At 43.3% G+C, this 22,348-nt stretch overlaps 1 protein-coding gene across 5 annotated transcripts in view; it reads left to right on the top strand.

Annotated features, from left to right (window-relative positions):
• Brms1 (breast cancer metastasis-suppressor 1-like protein) overlaps nucleotides 1-5,442 on the top strand; it is a 95,896-nt gene extending 90,454 nt beyond the window's left edge. For all 5 annotated transcript variants that reach the window (XR_011392902.1, XM_070092206.1, XM_070092205.1 and 2 more), the window contains one exon: nucleotides 3,873-5,442. Coding sequence is in view for 2 of the 5 variants with exons in the window: in XM_070092205.1 (XP_069948306.1) it covers nucleotides 3,873-3,958 (86 nt within the window). In the remaining 3 variants the exon portion in view is untranslated. The remainder of the gene's footprint in view (nucleotides 1-3,872) is intronic.
• The last annotated feature ends 16,906 nt before the right edge of the window (nucleotides 5,443-22,348 follow it).

Genomic DNA, 22,348 nt, shown 5'->3' on the forward strand with positions numbered 1-22,348 from the left:
AGTGAGACCCCCTCCCAGAGGAAATGACGGGCATTAAAATCGCCAAGTAACAGAATCGGCGGTGGTAATGACGAAACAAGGCAATATCCGGAATAGATAATGCCCGAGAAGGAGAGAGATATAAAGAACAGAGCGTATACCACCTATGCAAGTGGATACGGGCTGCTGTGTAATGCAGTGAAGTACGAACAAATAGCTGATGGTACGGAATATCAGTGCGTAGAAGAAGGGCACTTTCATTAAAGGTCCCATCAGGAAATGGATCTGAAGAATACAATAAATTATAGCCTGAGATGGGAGAGATAACAGCAGTGTGTAATTTTGGTTCCTGTAAGCAAATACCAACAGGGGAAAACTGGGAGAGTAACATCTGAAGCTCACCCCGATTACCCCTGAGGCCGCGTATATTCCACTGTAAATAGGCCATGATTGGCAATGATAAAGATACTTGAAATCCGCAGGTAAGGGTTCCTACGGACTAGAGGGGTTACAAAAGTCCACATGCAGAGGCAGCGGAAAACGTTCAAGCAGCGAAGGAATGGTGCGCTGTGAAGAAGGGAGTTGCGCAGATGGAGGAGAGGAGAGAGAATGAACAGAGGGTGGATCAGTGTCCATTGATGGTTTGGTCTCTGCAATATACATGTATTCAGAGATTGCTTTAAGTGTTTCGGAATTCAGAGACGTCGTATGGGAGACAATATTGGAGATGGTAGGGGGAGGATGAGTAAAGATTGGAACTGTAATGGACTGTACCAAGGTAGGGGGGGGCGAAAGGGTGGAGGGAACTGGAGAAGAAGCGTGGAAGGGGACAGAAGAGGCAGAAACCTGGGAGGTGGCAGAAGAGGAAGAAACTTGGGAGGGAACAGGGAAGGTAGGTATAGTACGAGGAGGAGGGTGAACCTCTACACTTGTAACAGAGCCAGTGAGAGGGGAAGAACCCAGTACAGAGACAGGGAAGGTAAAATGAGGAGGTGGAAGAAGGGAAGGAGGGGTTAAAGGACCTTTTTTTGACTTCTGAGAAGTAGAGGGACGATTGGGGGGAGGTGTCGTACGAGGTCTCGTCGATACTGAGGCTTGTGAGGGAGAACACCAAGAAGCGAGAACAGGCTGAGGCGTTGAAGTAGGGACGTCTGAGCCTAGGACAGCAAAAGAATTAGATACAGGCGTGACTGTGGGAGAGGTAACCACAGAGGAGGTTGCAGAAGATGGGACCCCAGAAGTGGGGGGACGTTTTGAAACACGGGAATAAGAAACACGAGGTAGTCTCCCTTGGATGCGGAGATGAGAAACTGCCATGGCATAAGGGAGACCTTCTGCCTCTTTGAGGTAACGTATTTCCCGCTCATTTAAGTAGACTTGGCAACGGTGAGAGTACGAAGGGTGAGCTTCATGACAATTAAGGCAAGAGGGAGGTCGATTGCAAGACGTATTAGAATGGTCATCGACACCACTGACTGGGCATTCGGCTATGGATCTGCAATATTTCGCTGGATGGCCAAATCGCCAGCAATTTCTACACTGTTGCTGTGTAGGGATCACCTTTCGAACTTGTAACCGATGTCCTGCTACATAAACTGAGGATGGGAGTTCACGGCTGTCAAAAGTTAAATGAGCCACATTGCTAGGGTATCGTCTCCGCCCATGGGCAGGAAGAACATAAGTGTCTACCTTGAGGATTGGGAGATCTTGGAGTTCAAGCTGTTCAAGAATGTCATTGCCACATGTCTGGAAATTTTGTTGAACTATGGTATGGGGCAGAATGACGGTACCACTACAAGAATTGAGGGAATGATGTTTTTCAGTAGTGACAGGAACAGTATCTATATGGGAAAGAAGAGAAAGATCATGAGCTTGGGTAGCATTCTGTACCGTGATGATGTGCGTACCGCTCTTAAGAGCATGAAAAGAAATATCTTTACCAACATGGCGTAGGAGTGCCTTGCCAATACTGTGGTCGGAAAGATAGGCGGTAGAGGAAGTCGGTCGTAAAGTGAAGAATTTAGTCCATTGTGCAGTCTGAAACTGAGCTTGGAAAGGGAGTGCAAGATGTGTCGATCTTTTCTGAGAAGAACGAGAAGGTGGAGAAGTATCATCAGCAGGTAATTGTCGTTGGCGTTTAGGGTTGGGACCAGAGTTGGTCTGACGTGGAATGGGCCGGTGATTTGAAAATTGCCGCACCGTAGAGGGAGAGGCTGGAAGCATAGTCAAAGGAGAGCGGAGGTCAGGTAAATCAAAGGAGTCAGTCGAGACCTCAGTACCTGAAGCGGGTGAGGAAACAGCACCGGCAAGAGGTGCAGAGGCATGAGGAGTGTCCAAAGAGTGGTCCAAAGACGAGGCGGGGTCAGAACGGGGTGCGGTATCAAGAAGGGGCCCGGGGGTACCAGGTTCATGGATTGGGTTCTCCATGGTTAGGTTACTTCTTTCTTTTTTGTTTTTAAGAAAAAAGAAGAAAGAAAAAAAGAATAAAAAAAGGGGGGGACCGGGAAGGGATAGTTCCTAGGAGGAATGAAAGGGCCAGAAATCTCCCTCCTCGTCCAAGAGGACCTCAGCACCGCAAGTAGTGTAGATGCAGCATGGAACGCGTGCCATGCCCTACCCATCATGCCAGTAAACCAGCAATCCGGGATAGCAACCTCACATCTGCCAAGCTACCTCGGTGGACAAAAGAGAGGGCGGCCGGATATCCGCCACAAAGCATACCTCCTTCGGCCACGATCCCCGGAATCCAAAAGGTGGCTTCCAGAGATACACCCGTCGCCCGAAAGACACCCAAAGCCACTCTCCAGGATACCGGAGAGGGATCGGGACATCCCCAGGCGATCCAGATTCCACGGCAAACTACGCCACCGCTAAGAACCTCAACGGAATGGGATGGACCCAGGTACCCTTTCCCCTACCTAGGAACTAGTGTGCCTGTGGGAAAAATCCCAAAGGCCAAAAAGAGGAAGGGCAAAAGGGAGGGGGGAGGAGGAAATGGAAAAGGGGAGGATGGGATAGGGAAGGGGGGATTGGGGAGTAATTAGGTTCGGTCTGAGGAAGGAGACCGACAGGTCTAATTCCTCAGACCAAGAGCCTCTTCACCACGCCAAGGAGCCCCCCTTGAAGAGGCACTGTATATGAAAGAGCTTGTTAACTGCACGTGTGTGTGTATGCACACACAAAGGCACCTGGCCCTGCATCTAAATTTGCCACTTGGAAGATTCACTCCCTTCTTGTCCCTGTCATTCCTGCTCTTGAAACTATGTATGGAGCCAGCCTCCACCTCTATCAAGATCATTCCTCTTCACAGCCACTCTGAGACTGAAGAAATACTTCCTAATATTCCTGTAGCTCATTTATGTCTGTAACATCCAGTTGTGTTCTGGAATACCTGTTGCCTACTTCGAATAGCTTATCTCCTCTGGTCCTTATGTCCTCCAGTGTCATTAATCTTGCCTCAGCTCATGTCCCTTCGTTCTGGAACATACCTTGTTGCATACTGCTGCACTTTAGAATTTCATAACACGTTTTATCAAGTGTGGACTCCATGTCAGTTCTACAAACTCCAGGATGGACCCAACATGTCATATAAAGAGCCTGGAATAACTTTGTTGAGATTCCTGAAGGCCACTCTTAGATTTACCAGGCAAGCATTACCTGTAAATAGTATTCAGTTGATGTGAGTTATGGTGACAGGCTAGGCATTATGCTTAGATTTAGGTCTTTCTATTTGAGCAAGGTTTGCAGCTTCTTTCATCCAAGTCTCTGCTCTGTGTCCAGTTCTTCTGGCCACTTCCCCAACCTTCATAACCTTGAATTTACTATATATTTTTTATGTGAGTGTGTGCATGTATATTTACTATTTTTAATAATTTTTATCTACTTTTTTCCAGGTTGGGTCAGAGCAAGTTTGCAAGTTTGTATTTTTTTACTTGATAACTCAGGGTATGAAGGTGTTCAGTTCAGGAACAAAATATAAGATTACAGAGGTTTTTATTACACGAACAAGACTATTTGAGAGATTAATTAGGAGCTTAGAATCAGAACATGACAAAATATAATGTTTTAAGTTGTTCAGTACAGGAGTATCACAGGATAGATTGTTGAGGTTTTCAGTACAGGAGTATTACAGGATTGATTATTGAAGTGTTCAACACAGGAGTGTCAAAGGAACAATTATTGAAGTGTTCAGTACAAGATTGTCAAAGGATCGATTACTGAAGTGTTCAGCACAGGAGTGTCCAAGGATCGATTATTGAAGTATTCAGTACAGGAGTGTCACAGGATACATCATTGAAGTATTCAGTACAGGAGTATCACAGGATACACTATTGAAGTACCTGTGTTCAGTACATGAGAATCAAAGGATCGATTATTAAAGCGTCAGTTACTGGAGCTTCACAGGATACATAATTGAAGTATTCAGTACAAGAGTAATCACACAGGAATATTTTTTTTGTGGAGTTTAATACAGAACTATTTAACTTACTGTCATTATGTACAAATTCTTATTCTTGAATTACACTTGCATTGTCAGTTAAACATGTTATAAGTGAATAATTGTTTTATAATAACTGAAGAATATATGTTATCTGGAATCTCTAATATTATATAGGTGGTTATGTATACAGGTTGGCCATTACTAATCCGGCAATCAGTTATTCAGCTCCATCAATAATCCGGCACTAATTTCAGCTAGAATAATTTCAAATTTCCGGGGTCACCACACAAACTTGCTGCTACTGTTTGGTGGCGCTACTTGCTGCACGAGTCATTTCAGTTTGTTTTTCTCCATTTATTATTATAACCTGCTCACTTTTAGCCCTAGCCATGGTTCCAGTGAATGAAAAAAATGCTTCTCATTGTGTAAAGCACCTATGCAGTACATTGTCCATAAAAGATAAGGTGACTTTGAAGCCACTGTCGGTTGCCATGAGCTCCTGAGTCTCATGATGTCAACACAACTATGGCTTATTTAGCTATCACAATTGATCTAATATGAGATAATAAACAATATAAATAGCATAAAACCATGGTAAATACTCCAGAATGAATAATATTTGGCATAATACCAAGCTGTCTGATGGAGGTATGAAGTTACCTCTATAGAATATGGGGTAAAAGTACCATCCTCCTATCCTTGTCTTGGGGGCTTATATTAGACAAAAATGTAGTGTAGTACAGGGCTAACCATGATATACACATTTTCGTTGATTATCTCGGAAGTAGGTTATTCATTTATATCTTGACATACCCCCTGAAGTGAGGTTCCTTGATGCTGGTGAGGGACTCTTGATGTAGGGAATTGGTTCTGTGCTCCAGTTCCCTGAATTAAGCCTGAATGCCTTCCATCCCCTCCCCTCCATAAGCGCTGTATAATCCTATGGGTTTGGCTCTTCCCATTATAATAAATAATAATAATTAATAATAATAATAATAATAATAATATCATAACATAGTGGCATTAATTTTTTTTTTGAAAATTCTTGGACACTGGTGCGTGACTCCAGATTTGGGCCTTGGACCCTGAAAGGGTTAATAATGATAGGAATGCAATGAATTTCACAGACAACATAAAAGGACCCCAATGGAAATAAGTCACTGACTTTTTTGGGTTATCCTAGGTTCTCTACATACATCTCTGTATTTGTTGGGCTGTCTTATTGAAACTTGGGAATGTATGATGGAGAGATGGTTCTTAATGTGCACCAAAATTGAAAGAAATCAGACGATAAATGATGGCATTCACTTCCCAGCTATTAGCCGCCCCTTAGCGGTATAATTTTTTTATGGTTTTTATGGTTGTATTCTTGTTTTTTTAGGTTTCATTCCTCTTCAAGGGGGGCTCCTTGGCGTGGTGAAGAGGCTCTTGGTCTGAGGAATTAGACCTGCCGGTCTCCTTCCTCAGACCAAACCTAATTACCCCCCAATCCCCCCTTCCCTATCCCATCCTCCCCATCCTCCCCTTTTTCCTTCCTCCTCCTCTCCACCCCTCCCTTTTGCCCTTCCTTTTTGGCCTTTGGGATTTTTTCCCACAGGCGTGCTAGTTCCTAGGTAGGGGAAAGGGTACCGGGGTCCATCCCATTCCGTTGAGGTTCTTGGCGGTGGTGTAGTTTGCCGTGGAATCTGGATCGCCTGGGGATGTCCCAATCCCTCTCCGGTATCCCAGAGGGTGGCTTTGGATGTCTTTCGGGCGATGGGTGAATCTCTGGAAGCCACCTTTTGGATTCCGGGGGTGGTGGTCGAAGGCGGTATGCTTTGTGGCGGACTGCCCTCTCTTTTGTCCACCGAGGTAGCTCGGCAGATGTGAGGTTGCTATCCTGGATTGCTGGTTTACTGGCATGATGGGTAGGGTATGGCACAGGTTCCATGCTGCATCTGCGCTACTTGCTGTGCTGAGGTCCTCTTGGGCGCGAAGGGAGATTTCTGGCCCTTTCATTCCTCTTTTTTTTTCTTAAAAACAAAAAGAAAAAAGTAACCTAACCATGGCGTATCCGATCCATGACCCCACTACCCCCGGGCCCCTTATTGTTACCGCACCCTGTTCTGACCTTGCCTCGTCTTTTGGCCACTCTTCGGACAATCCTAAGGCCCCTGTACCACTTGCTGGTGCTGTTTCGTCACCCGCTTCAGGTGCCGAGGTTTCGACTGACTCCTTCGATTTGTCTGACCTCCACTGTCCTTTGACTATGCTTCCGGCTTCTCCCTCTATGGTGTGGCGATTTTCAAATTGCCAGCCCGTCCCACGTCAGACCGACTCTGGTCCCACTTTAAACGTCAACAACAATCTCCTGATGATGTTATTTCATTTCCTTCCCCTTCTACTCGGAAAAGACCGACATGTCATGCACTCCCTCTCCACACTCAGTTTCAGACCACACAATGGACTAAATTCTTTACATTAAGACCGACTTCTTCTACTGCCTATCTTTCCGACCATAGTATTGGCAAAGCGCTCATACGCCACGTTGGTAGAGATATTTCCTTTCATGCTCTTAAGAGTGGTACTCACATCATCACAGTCCAGAATTCTACCCAAGCTCATGATATTTCTCTTCTTTCACATGTTGATACTATTCCTATCACTATCGAAAAACATCATTCCCTCAATTCTTGTAGTGGTACTGTTATTCTGCCCCATACCATAGTCCAACAGAATTTCCAGACATGTGGCACTGACATTCTCGAACAGCTGGAACTCCAAGATCTCCCAATTCTCAGGGTAGACACTTATGTTCTTCCTGACCGCGGGCGAAGACAATACCCTTACAATGTGGCTCGTTTAACTTTTGACAGCCGTGAACTCCCATCCTCTGTTTATGTAGCAGGACATCGGTTACAAGTCTGGAAGGTGATCCCTACACCACAACAGTGTAGGAATTGTTGGCGATTTGGCCACCCAGCAAAATATTGCAGATCTATAGCCAAATGCCCAGTCTGTGGTGCCGATGACCATTCTAATACATCTTGCAGTTGAACTCTCTCTTGCCTTAATTGTCATGAGGCTCACCCTTCGTACTCTCGCCGTTGCCAGGTCTACTTAAATGAGCGGGAAATTCGTTGCCTCAAAGAGGCAGAAGGTCTCCTTTATGCTATGGCGGTTTCTCATCTCTGCCTCCAAGGGAGACTGCCCCATGTTTCTTATTCTTGTGTTTCAAAGCGTCCCCCCACTTCTGGGGTCACATCTTCTGCAGCCTCCTCTGCGGTTGCCAGTCCCATAGTCACTCCTGTATCTAATTCTTTTGCTGTCGTGGGCTCAGACGTCCCTACTTCAACTCCTCAGTCTGTCCTCACTTCTTCGTGTTCTCCCTCACAAACCCCGGTATCGACAAGACCTCGTACGACACCTCCTCCCAATCGTCCCTCTACTTCTCAGAGGTCAAATAAATCTCCTTTAACCCCTCCTTCCCTTCATCCACCTCCACATTTTACCTTCCCGGTCTCTGTACCTGGGTCTTCCCTTTTCACTGGCTCTGTTACAAGTGTGGAGGTTCATCCTCCTCCTCGTACTGTGCCTTCCTCCCCTGTCCCCTCCCAAGTTCCTTCCTCTCCTGCCACCTCCCAGGTTTCTGCCTCTTCTGCCCCCTCCCACACTTCTCCAGTTCCCTCCACCCTTTCGCCCCCCCATACCTTGGTACAGTCCATTACAGCTCCGATCTTTACTCAAACTCCTCCTCCTTCCATCTCCAATATTGTCTCCCATACGACGTCTCTGAACTCCGAAACACTTGAAGCAATCTCTGAATATATTGCAGAGACCAAACCATCAATGGACACTGATCCACCCTCTGTTCCTTCTCTTTCCTCTTCTCCATCTGCGCAACTCCTTTCTTCACAACGCACCGTTCCTTTGCTACTTGAACATTTTCCTTTGCCACCGCATGTGGACTTTATTAACCCCTCTAGTCCATAGGTACCCTTACCTGCAGATTTCAGGTATCTTTATTGTTGCCAATCATGGCCTATTTACAGTGGAATATTCGCAGCCTCAGGGGTAATCGGGTTCAGCTTCAGATGTTGCTCTCCCAGTTTTTCCCTGTTGGTGTTTGCTTACAGGAACCAAAATTACACTCTGCCGTTATCTATCCCATCGCAGGCTATAATTTATTGTATTTTTCAGATCCTTTTCCTGATGGGACCTTTAATGAAAGTGCCCTTCTTCTACGCACTGATATTCCGTACCATCAGCTATTTGTTCGTACTTCTCTGCATTACACAGCAGCCCGTATCCACTTGCATAGGTGGTATACACTGTTCTTTGTATCTCTCTCCTTCTTGGGCATTATCTATCCCGGATATTGCCTTTCTTGTTTCGTCATTACCGCCACCATTTCTGTTACTTCGCGATTTTAATGCCCATCATTTCCTCTGGGGGTCTCACTGTGATTCCCGTGGCATTCAGTTAAAGGTTTTTCTTGCTACCCACCCCCTCGATGTTTTAAATACAGGTACTCACACCCATTTTGATCCTTGGACTCATACTCTCTCTTGCATCGATCTCTCAGTCTGCTCTTCCTCCGTCACATTAGACTTCACCTGGTCTGTTCTCCTGGATTTACATGACAGCGATCATTTCCCAATCATTCTTACTTCCCCTTCATATTCACCACCTCTTCGTAACCCACGCTGGCAATTCGATCAGGCAAATTGGAACTTTTACTCACAACTATCTGTTTTTAGTGAGGTTCCATCTTCGACCTCCATTGATGAGCTTTTACACCTCTTCTCATCCTCCGTTTTAACCGCAGCTTCTCATTCTATACCCCAAACTTTGGGCAGGCATTCTCAGAAATGCGTGCCTTGGTGATCTCCTGCTTGTGCTCGTACAGTACGTTTGAAAAGCGCTGTGTGGGGCAGGTACCGGAACAGCAGAACCACGCAGAGACTTCTTGATTTTAAGCAGAAGCATGCGATCGCTCGCCGTACGAGGGCATTTACTATCTTCGGCTAGTATCTATACTGCTGAATTGTATGCCATTCTTGCAGCACTTATGCGTATTGCATCTATGCCTGTGTCATCATTTGTGGTTGTCTCAGACTCCCTTAGTGCTTTACAGGCTATACAGAAATTTGATACACCTCACCCCTTAGTCCTCCGTATCCAACTTTGGCTACGCCGCATCTCTACCAAGCATAAAGATATTGTTTTTTGTTGGGTCCTTGGTCATGTTGACGTACAGGGCAATGAACAGGCAGAAACTGCTGCGTGGTCAGCAGTACATGACCTACCAGTTTCATATAGAGGTGTTCCATTTATGGACTATTTTGCTGCAATAGCTACCCACCTTCACACCCGTTGGCAACAACGTTGGTCTACTCTACTCGGTAACAAACTTCAATCTATTAAACCGAGTATAGGTTACTGGCCGTCTTCTTGTCACCAGTGCCGAGGTTGGGAGTCTACTCTCTCCTGTCTTCGCATTGGCAATACTCGTCTTACTCATGGATATCTCATGGAGAGGCGCCCTGCTCCTCTCTGTGAGAATTGTCAGGTTCCATTATCAGTCAGCCACATTCTGTTAGACTGCCCACTTTATCAACGAGCACGCAAAATTTACCTCCAACGTCGTCTTCGCTCCGCTGCTCTCTCTTTACCTTCCCTTCTCGCTGATGGACCCACCTTTCATCCGGACTCTCTCATTGACTTTTTGACAACTGACTTACTTCACAAACTCTGATGATACCTTCAGCTCTTTCTACCTCAATCTCTTGCTACTCTCTATCCCTGCACTATCCCCTGCCCTGCTGTTTTCTGTAACCTACTGATCGCCCCTCTCCCCCTTCTGCCGCCCAATACCCTCGCTTCCTTCCCTACCCCTGCAGCGCTGTATAGCCCTTGTGGCTTAGCGCTTCTTTTTGATTATAATAATACAGTGGACCCCCGCTTAACGATCACCTCCCAATGCGACCAATTATGTAAGTGTATTTATGTAAGTGCGTTTGTACGTGTATGTTTGGGGGTCTGAAATGGACTAATCTACTTCACAATATCCCTTATGGGAACAAATTCGGTCAGTACTGGCACCTGTACGTACTTCTGGAATGAAAAAATATCGTTAACCGGGGGTCCACTGTAATAATTTGGGTTTCATTTGATAGAATGGAACATATATTACAGAAATAGAGATGATTTTGATTGGTTTCACAATGAAAAGTACCTTGAAATTGAGCTCGAAGTAGCAGAAATGTTCGACTTTTTGGTGATGTTCAAGAGTAAACAAATGACATCACTGTCCAATACGTGTCCAACTCGCCAGTCTAATACACAGTCATGAATGGGTTGACATTATTTATACAGTTATTACAATAATACAGTAGTTTGCATAACAGTAAATCTTATATTTTTTGTGTGAATAAAAATTCAAAATGGAAAGTAAGAGTAATATAAGATGGGCCTGGAGACATGACTGATGAACAGAGAAAATGTTATTTTAGTGCCAGGAATGTCTGCACTGTTTATTCTGGATCCCATTTTGAAATTGGGATCTTTTGAAATTTGTGTGAAATTTGCCAAACTTCCAATTTCTGACCACTTTTTTGGGTAGTTTAAATAGGTGACTGGGCAGTTTCTTTTACTCAGTCGACAAAATAGAAGTAAGTTTATTCAGGTTTACACAAATACAGTTACATAGATTATCATACATAGCAGCATATGTTTAGAGAACCTAGGATAACCCAAAAAAAGTCAAAGCGACTTACTTCCACTGGGGTCCTTAAAGACCATCATGTAGTCGATGGGTTTTAACACATAATAAACCAGCTAGGCATTTTGTATAACAAAACAGAAAGAACAGATCCTGCAAGAACCCTTGCAAGATCTGTTCTTGCAAGAGTTGCACTGAGGTGAAGGTTCAGTGCAAAGCTTGTATAAACATTGCTGAATTTAAACAGCACTACAGAAGGAATACTAGCAAAATATCCATGAGTTTGGTTGACTGGAACAACAGAATGGGCCAAAAACGGGGTGTCAATTGGGTGAAATCGCCGATGCGTAAATATCGCTGTTGGGTTAAGTGTATACTGCCCTAACCACTCTGTGATCTGGCAAAGTCACTAATCCGGCTCCTTATGGGTCCCGATGATGCCAGATGAGTGATGGCCAACCAGTACATTTAAATGGGTAGAGAAAGGTAAAGAAATTTTTCACCTGAAACATAAGCTCACCTAACATGAATTATGTAAATATATCACTAGGCTTAGTAAGACATGGTTGGTTACTTTTTTGTGTCTCCAGCCTTGATAAAATATATTATTAATTTTAAATTATATATATTTGAAGTTATACATGGTCTTTTATTGGAACCCAGAATGGGAAATATATGCCTTGGTTAATTAAATACCATATTTTTTGGCAAACAAGACGATCTGGTGTCAAGGACATCCCTCAATTCTGACTGGCTGAATTCTGGAGGCATTATGTGTAAAAACACACATGTTGATAGTTTGTTCTGCAGTTGTTTACTACTGATGTGCTGTCTTGAGTGCAAGTGGATGTGCCTATGGCTAGGACTGCATATTGGTTTGTGATGGTTTTTTCATTCATTTAAAAGTATACAGGAGCTTAGATTACTGTCTAGTATCAAAAATTCTCTAGGTTTAGGTTGAGGCCTATGAGCAATGTAACCTTCAGCCTTCAAGACACTGGGTAAATTTTTGAGACTTATTTTTGGAAAAAAAAAGAGATAGTATTTTTCAGTGCCAAAAAATGCGGTAACCCCTCTTTCAGTGGCCATCACATAGAGCTACATCACTGAGGCCAGAGTCCCTTGCATAGTTCTGTATCATGAACTCAGTTTGCTCAGATAAGCTGTGAGTGGTAAATTTTATTCTAGATTTGAGAAAATGGGTTTGTGCAGTGAGTGTGCACAGTATAAAAAAATCCTGTCTCATGCAGTGCATGATGGGAAAAGCAAAACTCTGACCTAGTAAAATAGCAAATACAGTGGACCCCCGGTTAACGATTTTAATCCGTGCAAGAGGGGTAATTGTTATGCGAAATAATCGCTATGTGAATGAATTTTCCCCATAAGAAATAATGGAAATCAAATTAATCCATGCAAGACACCCAAAAGTATGAAAAAAAAAATTTTACCACATGAAATATACATTTTCCCACACACAAAGAGAAGGATACATGCACAATAGTAGAGTAGTACATGCACAGTATATATTGTGCATGTACTAGTCTACTAAATGAAGAATAAATGACACTTACCTTTATTGAAGATGCAGCAATGACTGATGAGACACTGTGTCCTGGGAGTGCCTTTTCCTCCTGAGTACTGTAGGTCCTGTTTGGCATTTTCTTCCAGAACAGGCCTTATCACACTGTGTATGCCACTACGATTCTTAAATCTCTCAAACCAACCTTTGCTGGCTTTAAATTCACCAATATGAGCACTAGTTCCAGGCATTTTTCCCTGTTCACCTGGGTGTTAGTCGACTTGTGTGGGTTGCATCCTGGGAGACAAGATTAAGGACCCCAATGGAAATAAGTTAGACAGTCTTCGATGACACTGACTTTTTTGGGTTATCCTGGGTGGCAAATCCTCTGGGGTTAATTGTTTCTTGGTATTCTCAATAAGCCACACCAACAACGGTGCTACAGCAGCAGCAGCAGCTGACAGTGCAGCAGCAGCAGCAGCTGTACCACCAATAGTAGCGATGGTTGATTGGGGTTTATTATACAACCTGGCCAGCTCGGAGACATGCACTCCACTTTCATACTTATCAATGATCTTTTTCTTCATCTCTATTGTAATTCTCACCCTTATTGCTGTAGGGTTGGCACTAGAAGCTTTCTTGGGGCCCATGGTCACTTATTTTCCAGAAAAAGCACCGAAAACACTGTAATAATACGAAATATTCCGATTGTATGCTTGGATGTTACCGCGGAGGCTGGCTGGTAAACAATGCCACCGGCGGAACATGTGAGCGTGGCTCAGGCCGCACATTGGACGCGTCTCGGACGAAAATCGGTAAGCGGGTTTTTAAGCGGTATGTGAGGCAAAATTTTTGCAATTAAAGTAAGCGGTATGCGAAATAATCGCTATGTGATGCCATCGTTATGCGGGGGTCCACTGTAAATGTCAGTATACAGTGGACCCCCGGATATCGGCCAATGTGGATATCAGCCAAATCGGATTTTGACTGCTTTTTTGGCCAAAATTTTATCCTGGATTTCGGCCGGCAACTCGGAAATCGGCCGTATTGGACACATCCTCCTGCCATGCCGTGTGTGAGAGTCAGTCTGGCTGTGTCTCAGTGAGTAAGCAACACTGCATTCATCCAAACATTTCATTATAATCCATTGTTTTTTGTGGTTATTTTCCTGGGTCCTTTGCCTTCTGTATGTTTTCCATTCTCTAGTGCACTTCGTTTTTGCCTCCCTACACTTTTGGGTGAACCAAGGATTCGTTCTGGTCTTCCCATTATTTCTGTTTTCCTTGGGAACAAACCTCTCCTCTGCCTCCTTGTATTTTGTTGTCACATAATCCATTTTTTTTACTGGTTATCCTGTCAATTCTCTCTCCCACTGAACATCTTGCGGGATGTTCCTCATGCCTGTGTAGTCCCCCCTTTTGTAGTTTGGTTTTTCCCATCCTATTCCTGCTACCCTCTCCACTTGTAGCTCAACTATGCAATCAAAGCACAAAACCACATGATCACGAGCTCCATGGGGCCTTTCGTACATATCTGATGTCTGAACTACTCAAGGCGAATATAGGTCCATTCTTGCTGAATCATCCTCACCTCTCTCTCTCTGGTAGTGTCTCCTAACATGTTGATGCATGAGGTTTTCCATTACCACATCCATCATCTTGGCTCTCCATGTTTTGGGACCCCCATGGGGCTCCAGGTTTTCCCAGTCAATCTCCTTGTGATTGAAATCACCCATAACTAGTAACTTTGCTCTACCTATGTAAGCTCTTCTGGCCACCTCGGCTAGTGTGTCTACCATTGCTCTGTTGTTGCTCTCTTCGTATTCTTCTCTTGGCCTCCTACAGTTCTGTGGTGGGTTGTACATTACTGTAATTACCACCTTATGGCCCTCAGACTGGACTGTTACCACTATGTAGTCCCTTTTGCCTATTCCATCCATTCCTTCTGTTTCCTCAAATCCCCATCAGTTTTTAATGAGTAGTGCAACTCCTTCCCCTCTGCTCCCTCTATCTTTCCTCAGGATTTGATAATAGGGTGGAAAGATTGCATCTGTTATCCTGGTGAGTTTCATTTCTGCGAGTGCTATTATGTCTGGGGATGTCTCCTCGATTCTTTCATGTCACTCCACACATTTATTTATTTTGTCTGCGTTTGTATACCAAACCTTCAATTTCTTTTCTAAAACTGTGGTCTGTGGGGTACATTGGGACTGGAGAAGTGGGAGACCTGATGAACTATGGGTGGTTTCTGTGGAGTGTGTAGTGTGTGTGTGTGTGTGTGTGTGCACGTGAGATGTCAAGTTGCCGGTGGCTGCAGATGCTATCACAGAACTTTTAAAATTATACACAAGTATTTTTGACGAGGGTCTGCCACTTTTCAGCATTACAAAATGGAATTCGAAAAAAATATAAAAATGCACAGCCCTAATATATATACATGCATACACATATACATTACATACATACACACTTATACATTACACATATACATACATACATGCATAATAAACATAACTGAATAATGGCTACAGCAAACACAAGAGGCATATTTAAGAGCAGGTTTCAGGAAGCTTAACGATGAGGCTTTCCCGTCCATGTACACTGCGTATGTCAAGCCCATCCAGGAGTATGCAGCACCAGTATGGAACCCGCATCTGATAAAGAGCATCAAGCTGAAAAAAAAATGCGAAGGTTTGCAACGAGACTAGAGCCCGAGCTGAGGGTTCTGAGCTATGAGAGACTACAGAGGTTAACCTGATAATGGACAGGAGGACTAGGGGTGCCATGATTACGATGTACAAAATACTGAGAAGAATTGACAGAATGGAGAGAGCGAGTCATTTTGAGAGGTGCATCTCAGGTGCAGGTGCACGAGGTGACAGCAGGAAGTTAAAACAACAGGCAAATTACATGGATGTTAGGAAATTCTTCATCTTTAGAGTGGTCACAAAGAGAAGTGACCATGCCAGCGAAGTGGAAGAGGCATTATCCATACATAGTTTTAAGATTAAGTATGATATAGATCATGCAGCCAGGAGAGAATGAACCCAGTAGCAGCCAGTGGAGAGGAGCCAGGAGCTAGATGATATTAGAACACTGCAATCAAAGGATAAATACAAATAATTCATACATGCATGCATACACATGTACCCACATACATAAATAAACAGAAGAATGGACAAAGAGTCTATCTATGGTCCTTGTATGTAGCAAACTCAAAGTTTTTACTAGTCAGCCATGGAGCTTACAATAGAATGATTTTATAAACAGCACTCTGTGACATGGTTGTATCAGCGGCACCAACAGTAATCCTATTGTCTCTTCCCCAGCCCCTGTAGTTGTCATGGTTCATTTCTTCTCATTCCCTTCAAACACACACACAGTACAAAAGCCCAAGATAAGTCACAATAAGCTAATGTTAATAAATGGAAGAATGGATGAGGCTTTGAATCGTTGTCCTTGTATATAGCAGGTCCAGTGATGTTACTACTCAGCCACCGAGCTATTAAGAGGATAATTTTACAAAGGGTACTACTGTTACCCGTCTGACTCAGCAGTGCCAACTGTTACCCTACTGTCTCATCCTGCAGCCACAGATGTTTTCATGAAACATTTATTTCCATGCCCCTAAGTCCTGTACTTTTAAACGCAAGGTAAGCTATAATTAACCCTTAAATTGTCCAAACGTAGATCTACGTTTTTTTGACATTTAAAAGTATGTAAAAAAACATAGATCTTTATTATTATTATTATTATTATTATTATTATTATTATTATTATTATTATTATTATTATTTGAAAACGTGTAAAAAACTGGTCTATTTTTTTTTCAAAATATGTAAAAAACCGTATTTCTACTTTTGGAGCACTATGCATGTTGATAAATTAAACATGTGCAACTCTTGGGTATCTTTATTGAGGAAACGTTTCGCCACACAGTGGCTTCATCAGTCCATATGTAGGAGAAACTTGAAGAACAGGAGGAGAATGAGGTAATCAGTCCCTCAACCTTGAGTCGATGTGTTCAGTCCATCAATCTTGAATAGAATACGGCATATGAGCGGAGAAGCAGCTTATAAACCGTATGGCAGGAGAGGTGCAGCAGTCATAGGCGGTGTCACATTTGTTCAATGTGGAAGTAGGTCGTGCCCAAGAATTAGGCAAGCGAAGAATTCCTAAGTATTAAGATACCAAGAAGTTGCAGTGTCTGACAGGTTTGTAGATGAATGGTTCAGAGAACCGACATGTTGATAAATAAGAGTTGCACATGTGTCTAATTTATCAACATGTCGGTTCTCTGAACCATTCATCTACAAAGTTTAAGGGTTAACGACTTTCAGTGAATAAACAGACAAATGGATGGAGACTTGAACCGTGGTCCTTGCTTGAAGCAGGTCCGGAGCTGTTACCAATAGACCATTGAGCTTCAAGGATGATGTCAACACACACGCTTATGTTTGTATCAGTGCCACTATCTTTGACCATACATGCCCTAAAGCAGTGGTTCCCAAACTTTTTCAGCTTGTTACCCAATTTAACATGCCACATAAAGCATGTTACCCCTTTCACAAAATGTTGTTATTATTGATATATATGGCTAAACGTGAACGTATACAGCCTCGCATACTCTGCTAATCCTAGCAAAACCATTGGAAACGTAAGAACCACACATACATTATATATAAAATTAATAATAGCTACAAATTCACAGTAACAGTGGGTAAATACTAACTATATACTGCACAGGGCAGTACACATACTTACCAGCTTATGTCTACCTCGGCTGATGCTCACAGATAAACTGACAGTGTGAAATAGAGGCAGCCTCAGGAAGTGAGTGACGCATACTGGACAGGTCGATCTGGGCTACTGAGTGACTTTTGTCCTGAAGCATACTTGTCAAAATACTTTTGGGTTTCCACACACTTAGCTATATATTTCTTCTTTTCTAATACTGTATATTAGTTTTTGATGTTTATTGTTATTTGGTTTAACTTTATTACTTACTTATAATAGGTTTACTTTACAACTTTATATACTAAGACAAAGTTAACAATAATCCTCATACCGGGTACCGCATTGTTTTCTTGATTTTCAGAATTCATAACTTTTTTTCTGTCACCCCTCCATTACCCCCCAAAAATGGTTAAATTACCCCCAGGGGGTAATTTACCCCCAGTTTGGGAACCACTGCCCTAAAGGCTTTGCCTACTACATGCAAGGACAATGGTTCGAGTCCCGTCCAGTTTAGAAATAAATGGATTCATAAGAGACACCCAGCATGGACTGGTTTCAAGATGGTGAGTGTTATCTTATATATCTCGCAGAGTTTTATGACAAAGAAACAAGAATAAAGCAAGGGAAGGAAGGTATTCCTGTATCTTCCTAGGTCGTTAAAGAGCAGCTTGTATACAGACTAGAAGAGAAACATGGGAGTGCTCTAGTAGTTACAGGAATACAAATTCCTAGTAAATACTGTAGAAGGCAGAGAATGACTCACGAAATCGTTATGACACGATTGCCAACAGATCATACCACGGGCGGGGTTAGAACCCGCTATCAGTCATAAAACTCCAGACCAGCGCGCTAGCCACTGGGCCAGCTGGCTACAATAAGATTCGTCCAATTAGGTATAATAATGATACGAAAGAAGTTGCCCAGAGATCAGTGCTGGAGGCACTGCTGTTCGTGACATACATGATTAATTGCCGGAGAAAATTCATTTCAATGTATCATTCTTTACAGACGGTGTGATGTGAAAAAATATTAAATGACAGGACAGATAAAGGCATCAAGATGACTGGAATAGGTTTCAAAGGTTATCAAGGGGGTGGTTACTTGAATTTATCTTGAAAAGTCAGTTATGAAAATAAGAGTTAATAAGAAGAGCAGTCACTCATTACAAGCTGGGAGGTGTAACGCTGCGGGAAACGTGAAAGAGAAACATCTGGGAGAGTCACAACATGCTCATCACTAGAAACATCTGGGAGTGCCACAACATGCTCATCACTAGAAACATCTGGGAGTACCACAACATGTTCATCACTAGAAACATCTGGGAGTGCCACAACATGCACATCACTAGAAACATCTGGGAGAGCCACACCATGCACATCACTAGAAACATCTAGGAGTGCCACAACATGCTCATCACTAGAAACATCTAGGAGTGCCACAACATGTTCATCACTAGAAACATCTGGGAGTGCCACAACATGCACATCACTAGAAACATCTGTGAGTGCCACACCATGCACATCACTAGAAACATCTGGGAGTGTCACAACATGCTCATCACTAGAAACATCTAGGAGTACCACAACATGTTCATCACTAGAAACATCTAGGAGTGCCACAACATGCACATCACTAGAAACATCTGGGAGTGCCACAACATGCTCATCACTAGAAACATCTAGGAGTGCCACAACATGCACATCACTAGAAACATCTAGGAGTACCACAACATGTTCATCACTAGAAACATCTAGGAGTGCCACAACATGCACATCACTAGAAACATCTGGGAGTGCCACAACATGCTCATCACTAGAAACATCTAGGAGTGCCACAACATGCTCATCACTAGAAACATCTGGGAGTACCACAACATGTTCATCACTAGAAACATCTAGGAGTGCCACAACATGCTCATCACTAGAAACATCTGGGAGTACCACAACATGTTCATCACTAGAAACATCTAGGAGTGCCACAACATGCTCATCACTAGAAACATCTTGGAGTGCCACAACATGCACATCACTAGAAACATCTGTGAGTGCCACACCATGCACATCACTAGAAACATCTGGGAGTGCCACAACATGCTCATCACTAGAAACATCTGGGAGTGCCACAACATGCACATCACTAGAAACAATTAGGAGTGCCACAACATGCTCATCACTAGAAACATCTGGGAGTACCACAACATGTTCATCACTAGAAACATCTAGGAGTGCCACAACATGCTCATCACTAGAAACATCTGGGAGTACCACAACATGTTCATCACTAGAAACATCTAGGAGTGCCACAACATGCTCATCACTAGAAACATCTGGGAGTGCCACAACATGCACATCACTAGAAACATCTGTGAGTGCCACACCATGCACATCACTAGAAACATCTGGGAGTGCCACAACATGCTCATCACTAGAAACATCTGGGAGTGCCACAACATGCACATCACTAGAAACAATTAGGAGTGCCACAACATGCTCATCACTAGAAACATCTGGGAGTACCACAACATGTTCATCACTAGAAACATCTAGGAGTGCCACAACATGCTCATCACTAGAAACATCTGGGAGTGCCACAACATGTTCATCACTAGAAACATCTAGGAGTACCACAACATGTTCATCACTAGAAGCATCTAGGAGTACCACAACATGTTCATCACTAGAAACATCTGGGAGTGCCACAACATGCACATCACTAGAAACATCTGTGAGTGCCACAACATGTTCATCACTAGAAACATCTGGGAGTGCCACAACATGCTCATCACTAGAAACATCTAGGAGTACCACAACATGTTCATCACTAGAAACATCTGGGAGTGCCACAACATGCACATCACTAGAAACATCTGTGAGTGCCACACCATGCACATCACTAGAAACATCTGGGAGTGCCACAACATGCTCATCACTAGAAACATCTGGGAGTACCACAACATGTTCATCACTAGAAACATCTGGGAGTGCCACAACATGCTCATCACTAGAAACATCTGGGAGTACCACAACATGTTCATCACTAGAAACATCTGGGAGTGCCACAACATGCACATCACTAGAAACATCTGGGAGAGCCACACCATGCACATCACTAGAAACATCTGGGAGTGTCACAACATGCTCATCACTAGAAACATCTGGGAGTGCCACAACATGCTCATCACTAGAAACATCTGGGAGTGCCACAACATGCTCATCACTAGAAACATCTGGGAGTGCCACAACATGCTCATCACTAGAAACATCTGGGAGAGCCACACCATGCACATTACTAGAAACATCTGGGAGTGCCACAACATGCTCATCACTAGAAACATCTGGGAGTGCCACAACATGCTCATCACTAGAAACATCTGGGAGTGCCACAACATGCTCATCACTAGAAACATCTGGGAGAGCCACACCATGCACATCACTAGAAACATCTGGGAGTGTCACAACATGCTCATCACTAGAAACATCTGGGAGTGCCACAACATGCTCATCACTAGAAACATCTGGGAGTGCCACAACATGCTCATCACTAGAAACATCTGGGAGTGCCACAACATGCTCATCACTAGAAACATCTGGGAGTGCCACAACATGCACATCACTAGAAACATCTGGGAGAGCCACACCATGCACATCACTAGAAACATCTGGGAGTGCCACAACATGCTCATCACTAGAAACATCTGGGAGTGCCACAACATGCTCATCACTAGAAATATCTGGGAGTGCCACAACATGCTCATCACTAGAAACATCTGGGAGAGCCACAACATGCACATCACTAGAAACATCTGGGAGAGCCACACCATGCACATCACTAGAAACATCTGGGAGTGCCACAACATGCTCATCACTAGAAACATCTGGGAGTGCCACAACATGCTCATCACTAGAAATATCTGGGAGTGCCACAACATGCTCATCACTAGAAACATCTGGGAGTGCCACAACATGCTCATCACTAGAAACATCTGGGAGTGCCACAACATGCACATCACTAGAAACATCTGGGAGAGCCACACCATGCACATCACTAGAAACATCTGGGAGAGCCACAACATGCACATCACTAGAAATACATATTAATCGTTTAGCACCAGTGGCATATGCAAAATTTGTTAATCTAATAATTGCACTAAGAAACCTTAACAAATATGCATTTAGGTGTTACATTCTAGAACATTATACGTTACGAAGTATTTTCTCAGTCTCTGGGTGCTGAGCAAGCGGTACTTGCTCAGTCTCGGGATTTAGATTAGATTTTGCCACCGAAGTGGCTAGTTTATTGTGCACCCCATATCCATCCTGTGGACGGTAGCGCGAGAGCATATGGATACACAAAAGGCCTAGGAACTAGGCCCCCAAAGGGTTGACAGGAATATATATGGATTTATATCTACATATCTATAGTTCACTTATCTGTTACAAGCAAATTTAGGAAATTTGCTTAGTATATCTGGTATCTTATTTTCATTAATAAGATATCTTGACGTGTCACATAGGTTATTATACTGTCTGTCTCTGTATTCCTCAATAAGTGGACAATTAAGCACATAGTGTTCAAGACAGTGACCATATGCCTGATCACATAATTTACATTTAGTTTGATCATCATCTGTGTGTCTCCCAGACTGCCAGAAGTACTTGTAACCAAGCCTAAGCCTGGCCACTACAACATCAGTCAGTCTGTTCACATTGCACGTTGCTCCATAAACATACTTATCTACGTTCATGTTATCATAGTGGGTTATAGATCTACTCAGGCTTCTAACTTCATTCCTATAACAATCATTTTCATTATTTACTTCTCTCCTAATATTATTCCTAATGCTAGACACAGTTATACCAAAGTTATATTCTACATTCTCCTTCTGGGTACTCTTCTTGGCTAACATATCAACTTTATCATAAAGGAGTAATCCAATGTGTGATGGGATCCATGGCCTCGGGGTGCTGGGC

Source organism: Cherax quadricarinatus, chromosome 38 (assembly GCF_038502225.1).
Source record: "Cherax quadricarinatus isolate ZL_2023a chromosome 38, ASM3850222v1, whole genome shotgun sequence".
Taxonomy (NCBI): Eukaryota; Metazoa; Arthropoda; class Malacostraca; order Decapoda; family Parastacidae; genus Cherax; species Cherax quadricarinatus.